Source organism: Cavia porcellus, unplaced genomic scaffold, assembly GCF_034190915.1.
Source record: "Cavia porcellus strain 051 isolate PalLab524CR breed Dunkin Hartley unplaced genomic scaffold, mCavPor4.1 scaffold_2, whole genome shotgun sequence".
In the NCBI taxonomy this organism is placed as follows: Eukaryota; Metazoa; Chordata; class Mammalia; order Rodentia; family Caviidae; genus Cavia; species Cavia porcellus.
This window is the reverse complement of record NW_026947485.1, coordinates 95,154,551-95,176,003: the sequence shown is the minus strand read 5'-3', so window position 1 is coordinate 95,176,003 and position 21,453 is coordinate 95,154,551. Positions and strand designations below refer to the sequence as shown.

General features: G+C 45.8%; 1 protein-coding gene across 14 annotated transcripts in view; it reads right to left on the bottom strand.

Moving 5' to 3' along the window:
• The window catches only part of Tacc2 (transforming acidic coiled-coil containing protein 2), a 204,824-nt gene that overhangs the window by 125,128 nt on the left and 58,243 nt on the right, over positions 1-21,453 (bottom strand). For all 14 annotated transcript variants that reach the window (XM_023561546.2, XM_023561550.2, XM_023561554.2 and 11 more), the window contains 2 exons: positions 14,579-19,768; positions 13,703-13,801 (listed from right to left, as the gene is read on the bottom strand). In XM_023561546.2, coding sequence (XP_023417314.1) covers positions 13,703-13,801; positions 14,579-19,768 — 5,289 coding nt within the window. The remainder of the gene's footprint in view (positions 1-13,702; positions 13,802-14,578; positions 19,769-21,453) is intronic.

The following is a 21,453-nucleotide window of genomic DNA, read 5'->3' as shown; positions in this document are numbered from 1 at the left end:
AAGCAAATGTTTCTCCCACTGGGGGCTATTTCCATATTCTACTTTTACAAAATTCTCTTCACCAAAGATAAAACATGAGCCAGATAAAAAGGTATAAACATCAGTTCCACAGGGAGACTGGTGGTTTGTAACAGATAAACTTCTCATCTTTAGGCAAAACCCAAACCAAATCCTGCAGTGATCATTAAGAGCATTTTATCTCGCAAGGCTTCACAGCCCAACTGTTTGGGAAGAAACCTGAACCAGGCCATTGTGTCCTCTGAGGTTTCCTCCACAGACTGCTCACACAGGCACATGGGCCAGAAAGGGGAGAAGCTCAGGTTTCAGCAGAATGTTCTGCCATTGAACTGTGAGGCTGCCCTCCCCCACCAACCCGCGCATCCCTCTCATTGTGGTGATTTAGAGAATCTTGGAATGATTTTTGTAGTGGTTTTTCAGAAAATGTTCTCAGATGCAGCACAGAAAACCAGCTACATAACACAGAAGCAACAGTCTGACTTGATTTGCCAAAAAAAAAGCCAGAACAAGCCTGCAGATAGGACTTCTTCAGACACAACCCCAGGTAGAGATGACCTTAAACTAATACTTCCCCAGGAAAATAATCAGGAACCCCGACTTCCTGGCAGTATTTCCTGGGCCTGGTGAAGGTGCTGAGCCTATGGGGCCTACTGCAGCCTACGGGTTGTTGAGAAGAATACTGGAGAACTGTATTATAGCAGAGAACTCAAGCTGAAATTTAAATTAAACCAGGGGGCCACTGACAGGCTGTGTGACCTTCAAGTTCATTCTCTTACTCTCTTTGTGTCTCTCTTTCTCTCTCTTTCTCTGTCTTTCTCTCTCTTCTCTCTCTCTCTCTCTCTCTCTCTCTCTCTCTCTCTCTCTCTCACTTTCTGTCTCATCTCTCATTTGTAAAATGAAGAAATTGAAAATTCGAGACCCTTCTGGTTCTGACATTACATGACAGTGAATGGCTGAGCCAGGCTTGGGGTGGCTTCTGTTTCAAAGGCCAACATGCCTGCTACCTAGCCACAGAACATCTACCCAGATATCCTCTTCTGTGACCTAGAAAGGTAATCTGGCCTACAGTTGACCTCAAGCCCAGGGCTGGCAATCCCACCCTCCCCCACTTTCTCCATGTCTGCCAACTCTGGCCATGCATATTTAGATACCAGCTGCTTGGCCACCTGCCACAAAGGGTCTCCTCTTCCAGCAATTATGCTATGGTATTTGGCAGGCAGGCAGGCAGGCAGAGCCAGACAACTTTCCAACCTGCCTATGTTTGTAGTAGGCTTGGCATAGGCTACCAGCTCCAAACATCTTTCCAAAATAGTCAAGGCATTCTGACCCTGAGATACTCTCGGTGCTGACTTCCCAGTGATGCAGTCAGCTCACCCACGCAGGCGTTTGCACTCCACCACTAATGTTAGCTTTCAGCCTTTCCCAGCCATTCTTGGCAAGAGGCTAACCCCAAACCCTGCTTTCCACAAGGAAAGAGAATGCATTTCCCATGTGTGCTAGGTGGTTTGACCTTGCATCCGATACAGAATTGCAACACCAAGGCCACCCTTGTTGGTGGTGGCAGCCTATAGGAAGGGAGGGCTTTCGAGGGTCCTGGCACATTCCAAAGAATCCAAAGTAGATAGTCATGAACTTCAACAAATTTCAGTTGGCCATCGTCATAGTTATTTTTTACTCGTCACTGAGATAAAAATACCTGATGCCCAAATTTGGGAAAGGAAAGGTTTATTTCTTACAGTTTTGGGAGGTTTTAGTTGATATTCAGTTGGCTCCAAGGCAGGGTGGCATGGCAGGGCCGCAGTTCAGGATGGCTGCAAACAGCAAGGTGGAAACCAGCAAGAGAGAGAGAGACACCCTTTCTTCCAGCCATTACATTGTATGCTGGCTCCACCCCTAGGTGAGTGTAGCACTGATGTCATTAATCCAATCGCTAGACAATGAACCAATCACAAATGCACAATGCAAACATGTGAGGCCTGGGGGCCACCGACATAAACCATAACAGCCATTGTGTAAAAGCCCAAATCTTTACCACTCATCCATTTTAATAATAGCATTACCATTCAAGTGATGATGATGATGATAATCATAATCATAAAAACCCTCTGCTATCTGCTGAAGGTCATGCAAAGACTCTTTACACCTATCATTTTTATATAATCTCCATAGTAGCTCTGGGGGATGGACTCTAGCATTACATCTATTTTTAGGCAAGGAAACTGAGGTTCCAAGTGACTAAAGAGCTCAGGGTTAAATAGTCTAACAGAAGAAGCAAAAATTGTATCTAGCTGTCTGCCTCTGAAGTCCTCCCTGACCTTGTTTTCTAGAACAGAAACCCTGGAACTCACCTGATAGCTATTTATGTTTAATTATTCAGTGGACACTTGGGGAGTGCCTACTGTGCGTCATGCACAGTATCAGATGCTGGTAAACAGGAGCCCTGCCTCAGGACTAACATTCCCAAGAGAGAAAAGTGCAGCTTGTCCTCTTGGCCAGAGACTGACACCCGCTGTATATTTAAATGGCTACAAATACATATCCAGCAAACATGTCTAGACCCAGAATTTAAGATTTGGAATCTAACTTTCTGATCCTACATCAGAGGTCACTCAGGGCCAGGCAGGTGAAGGGTGAGCAAGATGACGGGTACCTTGAACAACCTGATTCCTCAGGAGCTTTCTGATCCTGGGCTGGCATTAACAAGCCACACCATCACTCACCTGGAGCATGTTCACCTGCTTGACCACCTGATCATTTATCCCGAAGCTCTTCCTGGTGGAAAAGCCACTTCCCAGTACATTTCTCATGCCCAGCTCAGTGCTTCTCTACTGGGAGAGAACTGGGTCCCCTCTTCTGAGCACCAGGCCTGGTGCACAATGCCCACAGCTCTGGGATGTGATATGATGGCTCTCCCTCTTTCATAAACACAGTCACCATTTACTGTGAGTCAGCTTTCTGTAGCACGCTGTGTTTGACCTCATCTATCTCAATTTCAACCTCTTTTGCCCTCAGAAGATAATGTCAGCCCATTCACCTGAAAGTCAGCTCCATTCACACAGACACCAAGGACTGGTGCAATTTTGTAATCACCCATCACAACCCAAGAGTACAAGCTGGGACTCCAGCCCAATTTCCTGTTCAGTCTTATGCCTGGGGCCTCCTCTCCCAACTGTTCCCACTCACCTGTGGCAGCTGCAACACCCTGCTCTCTTTCCCTCAGGTCCTCCTGCTGTGAAAACTCCATGCTGACCCAAGCCTGCTGTGCATTGGTTTCCTCTCTTGGCCTACTCTGCCCACTGGCAGGATGGATGCACTCCTTCCCTGGAACTTTATTCCACAGCCCCTTCCTTCTAGTCTTGCAAAAAGAAAGGGGATTTAGAGTATCAGTAATGAGACCTGTTCCAGTGCCTTCTTGAAATGGAGAAACACTCCCACAGCCTATAACTGGCTCAGAAAGCCACTTAAATATTTAAGACCAGCCAACACAACAGGCAGTAAAAAAGAAGGGAAAGGCAAGCCCAAGATCCTTCAAGCTGGGGCCTGCTGATACCATAAGTTAAGCCCCTTGCCACCCTTCCAGTTTCTCAGGCCAAGAAGGTGCCCATTTTGGCTCCCTCTCAGGCTTGCAAAAGGACTCCTACAGATGCAATCATCAAGGGATGTGCAGAAAGGACACATCCAGATGTGTTAGTAGATGGCCTGGGCCTTCCTTTATAAGCATGGCTTAGGGAAAGGTAGGTGAGCATGTTAACCTGGTGATTTGGGATGCATTTTCTTTGCAAACAGCAAGGTGGAAACCGGCAACAGAGAGAGAGACACCCCTTTCTTTGACTCAGTGCAGAAAAGATACCTCCAGCTGGCCCTAGTCACTGGGCATAGTGCCATGAATGTGCATCTGATTCCACTCTAAAGACACAGTCACCTAGGACCAAGAGTGTAGCTCAAAGCACACATGCAAGACCCTGTGCAAAATCCCCAGGACCGTGGAGGGAGGAGAAGGGGAGAGGGAAGAGAAGAGGGGAAGGGTAAAGGATGTCACAAGAGAAGGGGACAAAAGGAAAGAAAAACTACAATAAAAAAAAAAATCCACAACCACTTGGCTTCCCCGCTTGTGGAGCCAGACTGTTGAGGCTTGGCAAGGAGGAATCTCATAATTACTGAGCACCAGGAGGCACCTGGGAAACTTCTAGGGTTCCACACGGAATCCACTCTGACCCTGACAAGGAAGGTTAATCTGTTATATAGTTGGGAAGACACTATGACATTGGAGGCAAACAATTGCATTCATACTGCAGTGAGAATGCAAAGGTCTGTCTGTCAGCACATGAGCCAAGTTGTGATTTTAGCAGAAGCCCCGACAAGGTAGGAAAGTCAGATGATGACTTTCAGAGAATAGGCTAAAGGCAAGTGGTTAGTAGACCACTGTCCTCTTGCTCTGGTAGTCCACAAATCCAAGAGGAACGCCAGCTGAGAATAACTGCGATAGGTTGCTGATTCAGGGAATATCCAGTTCTCCAGTGTTAACTAATAGTGTTTGCTAATTTTTATATAGATGTACATTTGTATTGGCTACTTCATTTTTTTTTCAATTTTGTGTTTCTCTAAACTACAAGCCTTGAACACCAGAAAATGACTACACCAAAAAAAGCAAAACTGAAAACAGATAGTGGAAGATCATACCAAGAAGTGTGGACAGAGTCACATGGAAGTGACTGAATGCAATGGGAAAGCATTCTGTGTTCTGTGTAATGGAACTGTTGTGTGTCACACAGCAGGTATCAGATGGCACATTGACACCAAGCAAAGAAGTGTGGCTAAACATGGTGAAACTGAAAGGAAAGAGTTCCTCAGAGGGAAACTGAGGAAATATCATTCCTAGTGTCTTAGGGTTTGCAAATCATCTGGAGGCCGGGGGTTTAGCTCAGCGGTGTAAGTGGCTGCTTGGCAAATGTGAGGTTGTGAGTTTGATCCCTGGCACCAAAAAAAAAAAAAAAAAAAAAAAAAAAAAATCATCTGACAGCTACCAGTTTTCAAATTTCACTGTGCACAGCAAAACACGATAAGCCCCTCTCTGATGGGGGTTTTATCAAAATGGCGATGTTGTCTGGGAGTGAGTCCCTTCTTTCATGATTTTTCAAATGAGGGTAAAATTATGCATGCATTTCTGAGCTACATTAGCAGAAATACTGTTAAAGACCATGGCCTGCATGTGGTGAGTGATATTAGTCAGCAGATCATCACTGACTTACAAAAGGCAGCCTGTGACTCCACGTGCTTGAATGAAAGCACAGATATAAATGATCGTGCAAGGACAGTAGTAATTTTGCACTATGCAGTTGGTGACACGAGAGAAGAGCTGGTGAAACTGGTATCATTTCCTGGAAGAACACACCGGATTGATGTCTATGAAGCTGTGATGGAATGTTTTTTGTCACAAGGTGTAAGTCCAGAAAAGTGGTTTCAATTACTAGAGACGAGGAACCTTGCATGGTGGGAGAAACATCCGGCTTTATACCATTCTTTGTTAAAGAATCACAACATCCAGTTACTCAATTTCACGGTATTATACATAAAGAAGTTCTCTTTGCCAGTAAAAGCAGCAAAAAATTAGATGATATCCTCAAAGATGTCACAAAAATGATGAATTATATCATGGCTGGTGCTCTATTTTCAACAGTTTCAAGCTTTTTATTTTTTTGTGCATCAGGGATTAAACTCACAACCTCATGCTTGCCAAGCATGCACTTACACCGCTGAGCTAAACCTCCAGCTCTTCAAGCACTTCTTGATAAGGTTGAGACATGGTACAATGCTTTACAATCATGTCTGGTGGCTGAGCAGAGGAGGAGTCCTGGAGAGATTTCATCCTGCTTGAATGAAATTAGACTGTTTATGTCTGAAAAAGGGCAGGAATATCCAAAGCTCATTTACACAGCCTGGATATATATATATATTTTTAAATCCGTACCGGGGATCGAACTCACAACCACCTGCTTGCAAGCCAGATGCTTATGCCGCTGAGCTAAATCCCCCGCCCCATACAGCCTGGATTAACAACCTCATGTTTTGTTTTGTTTTTTACAGGTTTTACACTATACTGCAATGTACTGAATAAAGCACTGCAAGGTGTAGGGAAAACAGCAAAAAAGGATGTCTCATGATATCAAAACGTGAGAGAAACCTCAGGTTTTTGAAAAAGAATGTGAATATGGGCAGCTGAAATATTTCCCAAATCTAAAAATGCATTTAGAAACTTTTGCAACATTTGGAGACAATCCTACAAGTTGTCAGGAAAGCTACAAGAAATTTTTTTTAGCATTGTAGCCACTGCAAAGCAGAAATTTAGTAATAGATTTTTACAATTCCATGAGACAGAGACACGCCTGAGTTTTCTTACTTCTCCAGATAAAGCCAAATTTGAAGAACTGAATTTTTCCTGCTTACATAGGTTAGATTTTGGAAATCTGGAAATGGAGCTATTGGAATTTCAAGAAAGCTCTATCTGGAAAAATAGATTATATATCCTGTGTGCAACATTTGAGAAGACAGAGAAGACAGAGTATGAAAGAATGACAAAGGATAGCACAGTCCACAGTCCTGAAAATGAAATCCTTAAAGTATGGGATTCTCTGCCAAGTAATTGAAAGTCAGTGGAAGCACTTGGGATTGCATTTTTACTTTGGTTGTGTCATTTTATGCTTGTGAGCAGCTGTTTTCAGCTTGGAATTACATCAAATCTGACACAAGAAACAGACTAAAGATGACCTGAGTGCTGCATATACTGCTCTCAAACTAAGGAAGTATGAGCCAAGCTTTGATGAATTATCAGCATAAATACAATAGCAAAGATCACATTAACTGCAAAAGCATGCCACATGCAAACTTTTACTTCCCAATAAAAAGTTGTTTGTATCACTGAAAGCTCTATTATCAGGTTTTTACGACAAAAGATTTTAAAGCAGGAGTTGTTTTTTCTAAGCTAAAACCTCAGAATTCAGATTTAATTGCAGTGTTGGTACTTTGAAATAAGTAAGCAGGTTTGGGTTGTAGTTTGAGCTTTGGGTCTCTAAAAGGTTCACCATCACTGTGCTATGGTTTCTAGCTGGGCTGATCCATACCAAAACCACTCTCCTCATGTGGCTGTTTCTATTTTAATTTTAGTCAGACAAAATTAAATAAAATTACTAATCAGGTTCTCCATGGCCTCTGCCTCATTTCAGGTGCTCAGTAATTGTATGAAGCCAGTGGCTACTGTATTGGACAGTGCCAATATGACATATTTCTATTATTGTAGAAAATGTCAAATGACAGCCCTGCATTAGAAAATAACCTCTCAAGATAGGTCAATAATCAGGGATCTAAACATGAACTTTAGGTCTGAGGAGTTTTCCAGAAGAGAAGCTCCAATCCTAGCTCTATTATTAGGTCTCTGGCCATGTCACTGTCAAAGCTGTCATTTCTCAGTTGGGAAAGATGAACACAAAGAGCACCTACCTAAGGGTTAAAGTGGGAATGAAATACAAAGTGAATATGAAAATAATTTGACCCCAATGAAGAAGTGTATGAAAGAAACATATAATCATTATTGTGTCAGGAGCTCTCAATAAAGTGGCTCAGCTCATTTTAACTGCATGTAAACTGCACTGTGTCCCCATGGGTAAACAGGCCCAGAGAGGGTAGCAGCAGATCCCATACACAGAGCCAGCCTAAGCTGAACCTTGAGCTCTGTTGATTTCCAGTCCTGTTCTTGTCCAACCACAGAGTGGTGTGGTCCTCTCTCAAAAGTCTAGAAGCAGAGTTGGGGTGACTGGCTTTGGCAGGCTGAGCCCAGGCCCCGAGGGAACGCATTGTCAAGAGGGCCAGAATCCATCTCAAGCTTTGTGGCTAGTTGGCTCCCCAGTCTCTTCCCCATTTGAGGCTCAGTACCGCCTCCAAAAAGTGGGGTCCTACAAGAAGCTTCCTACAAGTTTCCTTCTAGTTCTAACCAAGTAGAGTGCACAATTTCTATTTGCCAAACATTGCTACTGAAACAAGGCCAAGTACAAGCTAAATGTAAGCGCTTTTCCCTGGTGACAGTAACAAAGGGAGTCTGGAGGAGGAGCTGGGTCAGTCTGGACACATTCAATGTGGGAAATCATCACCTTGCCCTAAATCTAACCCTGGATTTCCCAGTGGCAAGAGTGACTTTTGTCAGCCCTGGGTCTAGGTACAGAGTAGACAGAGACCACAGGACAAAGAAGCTTATAAATCCAGAAGAGCTAGAAGCCAAGATGGCAGTGTTCCTATTCCCACCGCCTGCAGGCAGGGAACTAACCCCCCTGCCGCCAAGCAGAGAGCCTCATAAACTGGATTTCCAAAGAGTCTTGGCACTTTTCCAGATGACAGATTCACTTCTCAGGATATTTTAATTATGAAACATGAAAGTTTCAGGACATAAAGGCTTCGTGTCAAAGGGCCCTTTGAATTTTATATTGCATGGTTCACAATGATTGAAGCTGTTGACAAGAAGATATTCACCTCTTTTGCAGTTCTCAGTGTTCTGAGCATGATCGAATCTGTGACCTCGTTCCGTGTGAGAGCACCTTGCAGACCAGCAAGTTTGGGGAATCCCCGTGGAACAGACAGAGGCGCAAGGAGCAGGGGTGGCTAATTTTTGCCACATTTGATCATGCACCAGGCAGCATATTGGAAGCTCTGGAAACATCCCAAATGTAACCCCAACCCTACCAGTGATTTTCCTCTCTTGTGGATATGAAAGCTGAAGCTGGGGCAGTTAGGCAGCTTATCCAGGGTAGCCAGTCAGTAAGATACTGAAGAGCTGTGAAAGGCTCTGTCTTCCCCAACAGCCTCACACACAGTGAAAACCCGTGCTACGAGGCAAACCCAGGAGGCTCTTGGGAGGGAGCTGTTGCTAAGGTTTCACCTGCTAAGAAAACTGTGTTGGAAGATTTTTTTTTCTTTTTCTTAATTTATACAGTTGTAGTCATCCTCTAACCTTATTCTTAAACTTGAAAACACGATGTCATCTTGGTAAATTTTAGAAGGAAATGACGAGAGAAGGAAAAACCAGAGACTGAGTGGGAAGATGGGGTGGGAGGGAGAAGGGGAAGCCTTTCCCATGTGGCTTTCAGGGTGGCCAGGGCTTCCTCGGCAAGAGGCCAACTGTCCCTCTCTGTTCTCTCAACTTTTCAATCCAAATGCCCTTTATGATTTAGCCTGGGTCTACGCAAAGACCCTAAGCATCTGAGAACAATTTAATCCTCCTAAAATGCACTATGGAATGTGATTCTTTTACAACCATTATGCCAATTGCAGGGGGCGGGGACCCTGTAAATTAACGTTCAGCATAATCCTAGTATTTGGGAGGCTGAGGCAGGAGGATCACACAAGTTCAAGGTCAGTTTGGGTTATAAAGTGAGTTCAAGCCCAGCTTGAACTGCATAGTGAAAACATATTTCAAAAAGACAAAAAAGAAAGGGGAAAAAAAAGGTACATACAAGCACATAGGCTTTGAGTTAACATCACTTAGACAACTTTTGGTAGTAAAGCAATGCTCGGCGAAAACAAGCAAAGTATCATCCAAGATTGACTCAGAATGACACGTGTCACTTATCAGAGCTGCCTTTAGTGATGTATTATCAAAATGCAAATCCCAGACTTTCCACCAACAAGGAAGATAGCCTACAAAGGTGAAGATCAACTCAAACTCCTTCACGGCACAGTGAGGCCATGCTTCCCCCCAAGTCCTTCCCGGGGAAAAGTACATACGGTAACCAAATACCTCACAGACTGTCAGTCTGCGCTTGCTCCTCAGGATGTGAGACGGTGGCTGGAGGGACACAAAACCATAGGCTACCCATGTACCAGCAGGGCGTAATGAGCTTCCTAATTTGGGAACAAAGTATCTTCACACTGCTTTGTATGAGACTGCGTTATCAAACTATCCTGCCCAATATAGCAAAAGAGACATTTCTCAGATACTGCACCTCATGTGTACTATCAGTTCCACTCAAGTCAACAGGCATTCAGAGTTCAGTAGATTCCATAGAAGCAATCACCTCCTAATCCACAAAGGAATGAAAACTTTGGATTGAGGTACTTCTCTCCTGGCAATTTACAACATTGTTGATGGTGAAATACAATACAGTGGGATACACAAAGAAAGAGGCACCACATATCATAGTAAAATACTATCTCCAGAATGTTTAATTTGCAGCAGCTCACTGTGGGTTGCCCAGCAGCAGCAGGGAGGAAAGTATTCTCTCTCCTCGATCGTTCAAATATTTTAGTAGGCAAAGAATTCCATGTTAGAAAAGGCAAATAGACAGGTTGGTGTCTCAGTGTCAGGCACACAGACGAGATCCCAGAAACAGACTCCATACTGAAGACAGATACAATCGTGGAGTTTACTTACAAGGAAAACCCACTGCAAAATGTCTAGAAACCTAATACCTACTAAGCACCAGAATGTGGAAATCGGTGATCTCAGTTAGCCCTTGTTGCAGTTTAACAAGGCAAGGAAACTTGTTGTCCTTTCCATTCTACAGATAAGAAAACTGAGGTTACATATATAACCACTAAGGAGCAAAATTCAAAGCTCTGGCCTTGAATTTTATCAGTCCAGCTGCTGGCCATGTCCTTTGACACCCAACCTCCTCCAGGAAGCTGCTGAATTTGGTGTTCATGTGCAACACCTGATCCCAGTGCATGCACCCTGTGACCACAGTATGAATTTTCTCTGAGACCTGTTCAGTCCACTTGCGTGGCTCCCTTGTGGTTAGTGTGTTCACCACAAAGAAGTACAGTGCTGAGTCCCTCTCCAAATAAAGACGCGTTCCACCAACTGTGTTAAATTGAGGAACAAGCTTGCTGGAGATATGGGGACTTTGGGGTCACCTGGGAAAGGTGTGGCCTTCTGGATCAGTGGTCCAATCTTGGGGTGTCCAAGAGGGTAGCTACTTGCCACATTTGTCTACTAAGTGCCCAAAACATGGCTGGTGCAAATTGAGATGTACTTCAAATATAACATGCATATCAGATTTTAAAGACTATGAGAAAATAAGATTGCAGCGTATCACCTTAGTAATTTTATATCAAGTTCGTGTTGAAATGGTAATATTTTGGTATATCATGTCCAATAAAGTATATCGTTAATTTTACCTATTTCTGTTTAGGTTTTTAATTTGGCTTAGAAAATTTAAGATTACCTCTGTAGCTTCCGTCAAATTCCTATTGTGCAGAGCTGGTCTGCACCCTTCCGGAGAACTTTGATTGCCCCTAAACACAGATGGAATTTTTGGCCTATTTGCCCAGGTGCTACCCCTATTGTAATGCTCAAGGAAGAGGGGCCGAAGGTGTGCCAACAACCTGGCAGGCTGTTGGGCAGAGGCTAGTCGGAGATTTTCCTGGGGGCCTCAGCCATGGAGCAGAGAGAGCCAAAGGCCTTGTCCCCAAGAACCACTCACACAGAAAAGCAACTGCTGCCACCAAATGATCTCTATAGAATGCACGTTGTGGATGCCAAGGCCAATGTGTAATTTTAAACATTTGGGGGCTGCATTAAAAATTCAAAAAAGACATAAATGAAACTAATTTCAATAAATGCCTTTAACCCAGTATATACAAAATGTGACTATTTCACATATAATCAGTATAAAATGATGAATGATGTGTTTCCCATGCCTTATTTCCTTCTAATTCTTTAACATCTCATCTGTATCTTACACTCACCCCATACATATCTCCATCCACGTGTGGCCAGCCACAGCTGTACTGGACCATGCGGTTCCAGAACATGTAAAACTTTGCAAATTAAGATGTGTTTTGTACAGATAGCAGCTTCCCACGATGAATGTAACCATTATATATTGTAAATATGCACTAATGAACATAAAAATTGATTTTTAAGAAGTCTCTATAGGAGTGAAATGAACACAAATACTATCCAAACTTACAAATCCACAACCAGTTACACAATGCTGGCCATAGCATGACCCACTATACTTACTCTGTAAAGAGTTTGGTGGCAGGGGAAAAAATGGCTGAATATTTCAAGAGAAAAAAAACCAGTGGGTAAAACGACACTAAGATACTAAGTAGCAGTAATTGTTAGGTGGTATGATTGTGGATTTTTGTCCTTTTCATACTCTTCTGTCCTTTACACACATGCTAGAAAAGTGATCATTTCTAATGCAATTTGGGAAATTATTTTAACATTTTAAATGATTAATACACTGAGCTTCAACGTGTTTATGGGGCTACTCTATGTGTGACCCAAGAAGGTGCTAAAACACCCACTCAGGCTGGAAAATAAGCTGATGTAGTCATTTGTGGAACGGCGGAGTTTCCCTAGGTAGGCAGATATTTTTCCTATGCTATAACTGGGAATGTAAAAAGTACATACCAGCAAGGGCTGCAGGAAATAGTTCACTAAGGCAGTGGCAGAAAGGGGTGTCAAATGCAGATTAGTTTGCATCTGTCTGGGCGGCAAGGCTGCATCCGTGCTGGCCCAGAATCACGAGAGTCACAATTGTGGGGCAGCAAAGGCAGCTGGGAGTCAGAGGAAGTGTTCAGACTCGAAAAACAGGTGACCATGCATTCTTCCAGCATGTGCAAAATGGAAATCAAATCATTTGTAAAACGCCTGCAGCTGTTAGTTAGCAGGAGACACAGGTACTAATTTAGAGTCAGAAAGAGATAGAGAAACAGAGAGAGAGAAAGAAAGAGGAGATAGAGAGCTGGAAGTCCAGGGATACTGCAAACTTATTCACAGTGTGGATGTCTGCTAAATTCACAGGAAGATGAAACTTAAGCAGCAGCTTCAGAGGGACCACAGGTGGTGTTTCACTTAGGAAAGCCCCTCCCCGCTGCAAGTGGTCTCCTGAAGGTCTGGGTGTGACAGTTACATCTGTCCTCCATGCTCCTAATCTTCCGATCTCTGTGGCATGCAGCTGCTGGTGGTGATGAGCCATTTCTGCTTCAGAGATTAAGTCCCATTTGCCTCCACAGGCAACCAGCTAGATTAGTGAGTGCCGGGGACTGAGGGTATGGAGCAGGGGCAAAACGTGCTGTCTAAGACTGCAAGCTGTCTTTTGGAAGGATGGAAATATTCTGAAATTGATTGTAGCCAAAGTTGCATAATTCTAAGTACACTAAAGGTCACTGAATTAGACATTTCTTTTTGGTGTGTGTCTGTGGGATTGGGATTTGAATCCAGAGCCTTGTGCATGCAAGGCAAGAGCTCTGCCACTGAGCCACATCTCCAGCCTATACATACACTTTAAGTGAGTAAATTATATGCTGTGTGAATTGCATCTCAATAAAGGTGTTTTGTTTTTTTAAAGATAATAAAGTTAGGTACAAAAGCAACTCAGTCCTTTTTTACAGTGACACATTGAGTCATGTCAGGTCCTGCTTTGCCTGTGTATAGGATGGGAAATGGCTATTTCCTCTTTCCTATTTAAGAAGTCAGGTTAAAGACTACTCTTCTTCTTCTTTTTTTTTTTTTTGTCTCTTTCGTTTTTATCGGTACCAGGGATCGAACTCACGACTGCCTGCTTCAAGGCAGGCGCTTATGCCGCTGAGCTAAATCCCCAGCCCCAAGACTACTCTTCTTTGTAAAACATTGCATGTCTGTGTCTAAGAAGAGTACCCCAGTCTCCCAAGGGTGGTGAAGTTCACTGACCTTTCTAGCCTTCTTGCATTTTTGGCCTCATCGGAAGGGACTCTTCGAGCATCCTCAGGGACCAAAGGCAAGGTGGCTGAGACAGGCCCAGGGCTCCTCCTGGAACAGGGAAAGAAAGCAGTCAATAGCATAATGTGGAATTGTTAAATGGCCATATCTCCATGTCCTATTAAAAAGAGCACGTTTCCCAGTGATAGTTTTAAGTAACTGCTACACCAAAATCCTTGGAGTGGAGAGTAGAACTTCAGACAGACAATGGCTTGGAGACACTTTTGAATCATTTAGGTTCCTCTGTGTAAACAAACCCAGATTTAAAATCAAACGTATCTGGCTGGGTGTGGTGGCCTGTAATCCTAAGCACTCAAGAGACTGAGGCAGAAGGATCACCACAAGTTTGAAGCCAGTCTGGGCTACATAGTGAGTTCAAAGCCAGCATGTATTACATAGTGAGATCCAGTATCAAAAATAAATAAGAAAGAAAGAGAGAGAGAGACAGAGAGAGAGAGAGAGAGAGAGAGAGAGAGAGAGAGAGAGAAAAGAAAGAAAAGAAAAAAATGTATCTGCATTCCAGAAAAACATTCCACTGACTTCAGCCTATCACTCCATCATGCTCAGCCAGCCAGTAAACACTTCAAGCTTTTCCAGTAGGTTAAGCTTGGATGAATTAAAGAATATAAGAAAAAGAACAAGGTATGTTAAAACAGTCTCCATTCTTTCAGACTTTTAGCATATCCAGAGAGGTTAAGTGGGTATATATAACCCACCAGATGTGGGAAACTTAGCCTCTTAAAAACCACCCATCATCTCTTTGATTCTTAGAAAAATCAGGCTGGGAATCACCTTTGAAGCTGAGCCCATAGGGGTTTAGTCTAATACCTGCCAGCGTGGAGCTCTTCTGGAGCCGCGTCCTGCAGCTTTGGGTCTCTGGTTTTTTCAGCCACTGAAGAGTCACACACCTTCATGTGCCCAGCAGGAGCAGGGAGTTCAGGCCCTGGCTGCTCCGTGGCCTCCTGGTGTCCAACTGTGCTGTCCAACTGTGTGTCCTCCATCACCTGATCCCTGTCAGAGTATTGACAGCTCCCTGGCAACGCTGAGTCACAAGGCATACCAGAGAACATCCTTGTAGTACCTGTTTCAGTCAAGTCACCAGATGCACTTGCCCATGTCTCAGCTGAGTGTGATGTGATGTCGCCCTGGGCTTCCCCAGCAGCTCCTGTCACTTTGCTGGGCTCTAGCAGAGTGTCTGACATTTCTCCAGCCTGCGGCTTAGGGGTGCTCTTGTAGTCCAGGGCATTTTGCATTTCCAAGATGGTGGCAGCAACCTCAGGCTTTTTCCCAGCCCCAAGGTTTTGAGGGGTCCCAGGCTCACTGTTAGCTTCAGGCACAATCAGCACATCCCCACTAGGAAAAGAGGTTTCAAGGATGTGGGTTGATCCTAGCTCATCATCTGATCCCCCTGTGGGAGCGAAGTCAAGGGGACCATCTTTTCTGTGTCGGCTGTCACAGGTTGGTGTTCCCTGGTGCTGTTCTCCAGAAGGAATTCTGTCATGTTGAGCCAAGCCCAAGGCCTCTTCTCCGCTGCTCTGAGGACTTACCTTGGAGTCAGTGGTCCCTTCTGTAGGCATCCCCTGATTGGCCAGCACAGGTGAGGGAAGTCCTACAGCTAATTCCTGCTCACTCGTCTCAAGCTGTGAGTGAGCCTGGGATCCCAGGCCTGCACAGACCTCCTTATCCCCCTCTGGCCTCTCACTTCGCCCTATCAGTGGGATAGCAGTGGTCTCTTGCTCAGCATTGGCACCTGGCAGATTCTGCTCCAAGGCTGGTCCTGCCAGAGCCAGAAGCTTGTCTGGAGCTGGATCCTGGGAAACCAAATGGGAAATCTCAGCTTCAACAGCCCATTCTTGTTTCTTCTCTGCCAAAAGTTCAGCAGGAGGAGCAGGCAGAAGGGTAACGGCCACTCCTTGAGTCCCATCTAGATACTTTTCTGGGTTTAGCGGTGTGGCAGGGTGCTTGCCCACCACATTTCTCCCAGTTCCTGCCTTTTCACTAGGTGCACTCTGGGGCTGATCAGTGGCCAGTGCTCCAAACACAGACTGCTCGAAGATCTTGGTGATGTGCTCCCTGAAGTCAGGGAACCCAGTGATCATGTTGGTCTGCTTGGAGCATGTCTCCATAGTACATGATACATCCCTCTTTGGATCTGGGGAAGGATCTACCATCCTCTCCCCACTGCCCGCTGTCTCTCTTTCTGTATCAGCCACCATGCCATCCTCACTAGCAGGAATCTCACATGGTCTGGTGCCTGGGTCTGGATCTGTGGCCAGTGTATCCTCCCCTGTAATCTGCTTACCGTTGGCCAGGAGAGGCATCCTGTCCAGGTAGGGCACAGAGGCCACAGGTCCCTCAGTGATTCCAGCTTTGGGGCTTTCATTGCTGGGCTGCACTGCAGGGATTTCCCCACCAGCAATTCCTGGATGCAAGGGCGAAGCAAGGGAGCCAGCAGACAGCTTCACAGAGGCGGCATTTCCAAGGGCAAGTAGAGGCTCTTCTTTGCGGTGGGGGCTTTCACTAGGAGGCTGAAGGCCCTCAGAGGAAATAGCTTTCACTATACTGTCTTTTGCTCCTTGCCTGGCAGCACCATCAATATGCAGGTAAGGGGTGTCAGGATCAGCCTCTTCATGTGACCCAGATAGCAGACACCTCTTTGGGTTAGGGACAGTCTGGCAGGCAGAAATACCCGCAGTGTTCCTCAGTACACCACCCAGTTCTCTGACTGAGAGCAAGGCACTCTGGCCGCTGGCCACAAGCTGCTCAACATGGCAAGGCTCACCCAGGGCCAAGGTAGAGTCTTCATTCTCAGATGTAAAGCAGCACTCGGTCAGAGACAAGCCCCCGCTCTGAGTGACTTCTGGTTCTTGGGGAACCTGTGGCATCCTGGGGTCTCTTTCACTGGCATTTGCACCACTCTCAGCAACTGTATCTTCACTTTGCTTCTCAGGTGATGGGAAACTTCCAAGAAGTTTTTGGGCCTCTGTATCCATAATGGCTGGGCACTCCGTTCCCTGCTGTGGGGCCGGCGCTGGTTCCTGCCTGTCTTCCTGGCTTTTATTGTATGCCTGATTCTCTGGGGCATCCTGGGTGGGTGTGACTCTGGCACTGGCAGGTATTGTGACCAGCAGGCAATGAGCTGCATCCAGGAGATCTACTGAGTCAGGTGGACAAGGCGGGGCCTCCACTGTGTCTCTACTTGCCGTCTCTGTCTTACCCAAACCCTGCGGCAGGGCCCAGGCGTCAGCTGCTTCAGAAAGTCCTGCATCCTTGCAACATGCTTCTTCATGCTGGCTGCCTGCTTTCAAAACACCAACCAGCTCTTGTTGGGACTTGTTTGGTCCCTGCCCAGCACAGCAACTTTCCTTTCCTCCCAAGTCCCCTGCAAGAGAAGAGTCTTTTAAGGCATCTGCAGGAGGAGGCTGCTGGCCACCACAGCCTATGGCCTCTTGCTCAGACTTCCCTAGTGCAGGCAACGTCTGTCCTATTGGGGTTGACAATTCTGACTCCACTAGTGGAGAACTCTCCAGAACTGTGTCCTTGGGAGATGAACTTGGAGCAGCAGACTGAATGCCTTTGGGGAGCTGGCTTTGAAGTTCTGACCCAGTAACTTGTTCCCATCCTCTGGGAGTGGGTAGGGGCACATCCGGCTGAGGCTCCACAGGTATGTGGATTTGGGAAGACTCTGCACCCTGGTTCTGAAACTCTGAATCACCTGAGTCAGCCTCTTCCCCATTTGTTAGTGGCTGGGTCTTCTCCCTGAGAATATCGAATACGGATGCTTCTGAGTCTAATTGGGATGGCTGGAGATGGTTTTCAGAAGGCAGTGGGGGACACTCTGATGCAGCTCCTTTTGTTTGGCTGTCCCCTGGGCAGGATGAGTTTCCCTGACAGTCTTGAGTCAGGCTGAGAGTAGTGAACATGCAGTCTGTTGCTGCAGTCTCCCCGTCGGGGGGAGGTGGCATACCAGCAGGAACTTCCTGTCCAGCTGCATCTTGCCCTGGCCCACAAGGTTGACCTGGGGATGTCAACAAGCCCTCAGTGTTGCAGCTGCAGGGCTTCTGTGGGCATGGGCAGACTGTCATCCTTTTTTCCAAAGTGTGCTCCACCTCCTGAGCTTTAGTTACAACCTCTCTGGCAAAATTTGACAGGAAATCTGATTTTTCAGATTGTAAAGCAGAAGGATGCTCTGTTTTTCCCAGTCCTTCCCTATCTTGAAGCATGTCCAGACATTTGGTCAGTAATCCTGGCTTTTCCGGAACAGCAACATACTTGCCAGTATCCCCTGGTACTGCGGTCAGGACAGGATCCTCCTTGTGGGGTTTGTGAGCCGAGATATCTGCACCAGCCACATGGATTTCAGCTGCCACTTGCCATGCTGTCTCCGTTGACCCAGAGTCCGTGTGTCCTGTGTCTCCCTCTCTGGGTGGTTGTGCTGAATCTGAGTTGGAAAACATTGTGTTCTCTGAATCATCGCTTGGCTTTAAGACCCCATCTTTGACCACCTTCCCATAAGGCTTGCACTGGAAAGTTTGAGACTCTTCTCCCCTCTGGTTTCCAGGCTGTCCTTCTAGTCCTGCAGAGTTGTCTCCATGGCCTTTCTCTTTAGCTACAACTGGATTTCCAGCATCCTCAGGGCCCTTGGTTCCCTCCTCTGACCCTATTGAGCTCTCCATACTTTTCCTTGAAGCCTCTGCAGGAGGAGGAGGAGGGGACAATATTACCTCTCGGGGCATTGCATGGCTTTGCTCCCAGTTCCAGAGCTCTGCTCCCTCCTGGGGCAATGAGGCAGAAACCTCTCCAGGACTTGCTTCTGAATGCTCTTGCTCTTTTCCAAGATCTGATGACCAGTTTTCCAGTCTTGCCAACTTTTCATCCACCAGCTCTTTGACCAAACCTACAGAAACGGGCATTTCAGTTTTGGAAGCCATGTCCCTGGCCAACAAACTGTTTCCTTCTGTGGCAGCAAGAATCCCAGTGGGTGGGGATGATGTGGAGCTTGAAGCTGGGTGTGTTTCTTCAGTTGGGGTAAGTGGAATGGGCTTGGGGCTCCCAAGTGAACTCCCATCTTCCTGGATGTCTGTTGCTACATCAATAACTTGATGGGACTCTACACCTTTCGTCCCTATCTGCAAGTGGCTGTGAGCATCACCAGCATCCAGAGTTTCCTTCCCTCGCACTAATGCAGAACTCAGTGGATCCAAGGACAGTTCTGTGTGGAGCAGATGTGCCTTCATTTGCTGCTGGCAACTTTCCTGGGAAGCAGTAGCTTCAGCTTCATGGGTAGCCCCTGAATTGCTCCCAGGGGAATGGCAGGAACTAAGGAATTCCAAGTCATTGGCTAAATGCTGAGGTGACACCTGTACTTGGCCTCTTTCTCTGTCCACTGTTCTTGGAGTTGAATCTTGTGGGACCATGGTCTCAGGTTCTAGAGGATATTCCACTTGGCCAGCTGAGCTCTCCTTGCCTGGATGGGAAGAAGCCACACTGAGCCTGGATTCTGCAGGGGAACAGTCACTTACACCTTCTTTCCCCTGAGACTCTAAGCAGCCCTCTGCACATAGAAGCTCCTTCCTTGGCTCTGCTGGAGGTACTGGTGAAATTCCTGGCAAGTGGTCAGTGGTACTGTCGGAGGTAAAAGTTTGTTCCTCTGTCTTCATCTCTTTGTCTCCCCCAGCACTTGAGACTATGGCAGCCATACTGTCCCCTTCAGAGGTAAATGCCATGGAGTCCCCTGGGTCACTTGGAGAAGGCTCCCTCCTTGTGTGCTGGGTGACAGCATCTTCAGGTGCTGCTGCTGGGCCTTCTAAGCAACCTTCCGGAGGGCACTCAGTGAAGGGCATGGAGGTCAAGGGACACTGCTGCTCCTGGGGCGGTGTTAGGCTAGACAGTGGAGATCCTTCTGGACCGCTGGCTTCCTGCGGGTGTTTCCTTGGCTCTGTCACCTCTGAGGACACGATGCACGGGTCTGGGCTGGCAGCAGTCTCAGAAGTGGAACAGGAGCTTCCAAGCCCAACACTGCCAAAAATGAAAACGTTTAATGTTTCATTGATTCTCATGGATTCCAAGACAGAGCCACACTGCAGGCAGACTAGTCCTGATCCTTCCCCTACAAAAGGCTGCCCAGAGACTCTATCACAAACACCCCAGCACCCATGCAGTTCATTGTACTCTGTGAGGAGCCCGCAGCTCCTCCCTCCCTTTGCCGTAACACATGCCCTCATTTTCCCCAAAAGTCAATACAAAGAGTCACAAATCCTCAGTGTGGGGATTTCCATGCTAGTGAGCTGTGAATAGGGAATATGGAAATTCATTCATAATAGTCTGAAATGCAGGAAACCCAGGAAGTTTTTAATAAGAGGAAACTATAAAAGGAACGAAGGTTAAACTAGCTCTGTATAGATTACAAAGAGGTCCTGAGCACTACTGGGGAATGTTTGGGGGGAAAAGCACAAGTTGGCAAAGCTGTGCTTTGAAAAACAGAGCTATTCTTGAATAGAGTTAACTGGATTCTGCACGTTTAGCAGGTGCTATAGTGAAAGGCACAATCTAAGACACAGTCGTACTTTGTGTAAAATTTCTGCTGAAATAGCTTCATACTTGTCTTAACTCGAACACACCCAGCTGGGTAACATGTATGAAACAAAAACTAGAATAGAGAAATTTGGCTTAGAATTACGGAGTTGCTATAAAAATACACTCTGGTTATTGTAAAATAGTTTATCACATGCCATATTTGACTGTGTCGCACTAGTCTATATAGTTTTAATTTAGCATAGTTAAAAATAATGTAATGGCTAATATACAAAATTTGGAAATATGGAAAAAACAAGAAAAGACACACCCTTTGTCCATGCCTTTTTCACTATTCTAGTGATTTTTCTTTTTTAGGAACATATTTTGGAGCTACAATATTTGTTATTTTTACATAGCTGTGATCTATATGCTCCTGAGAATTACATATTTTCTGTGTCAGGAGAAACTACTCTAGGCAAACTTAACAGAAGTGTGGTTTTCTAAGGCTCTTACTATTTTCCTTAAAGTCAGAGTAGGAAGTTCATGGAATCTCTTCAGAGCTGTCACACACGTATTCACATGTGTTAGTCTCACAGTGTTCTGGATGTGGCCAGAGATAAGCACTCCATCCTCCATGTCCACTACCAAATTCCAGCTTTCCATGCAAGGAATATACCTGCCTAATACACGAGGGAAGTAGAGAGTGGGAAGGTGAACTGCATTCTTGTGGACACTTTAAAATGTGTGCTATGGACAAAACGGTTTGCCTCGCTCCACCCCTGTGCTGACAACCTCACTCCCCATGAGACTGCCTTTGAACCTAGGGCCCCTAGAAGCAAAGTTCAAAGCAGGGTAGGGGGGCCTGGTCCAAAAGGATGAGAGCCCTTTTGGGAAGAGAAAGAGATAGCAGACGTGTGTATCCACAGAGGGAGCCCACGTGAGGACACACCAAGCAAGTGTTACCCTAAAGCCATAGAGAGAGACCTTACCAGAAACGAGCCCAGCTGGTACCCTGACCTGGACTTGAGCCTCCAGGACACTGAAAACATACATGTCTATTATTTATGCCATGAGGCTGTGGTGTTATGTTGTGAAAGCCTGAGAAGACTAAGAAAATTGTCACATGAGCATCTCCTGCTTCATCCATTCAACATTTTTGAGGTTTCAAAATTTGGTGTCTTCTCAAA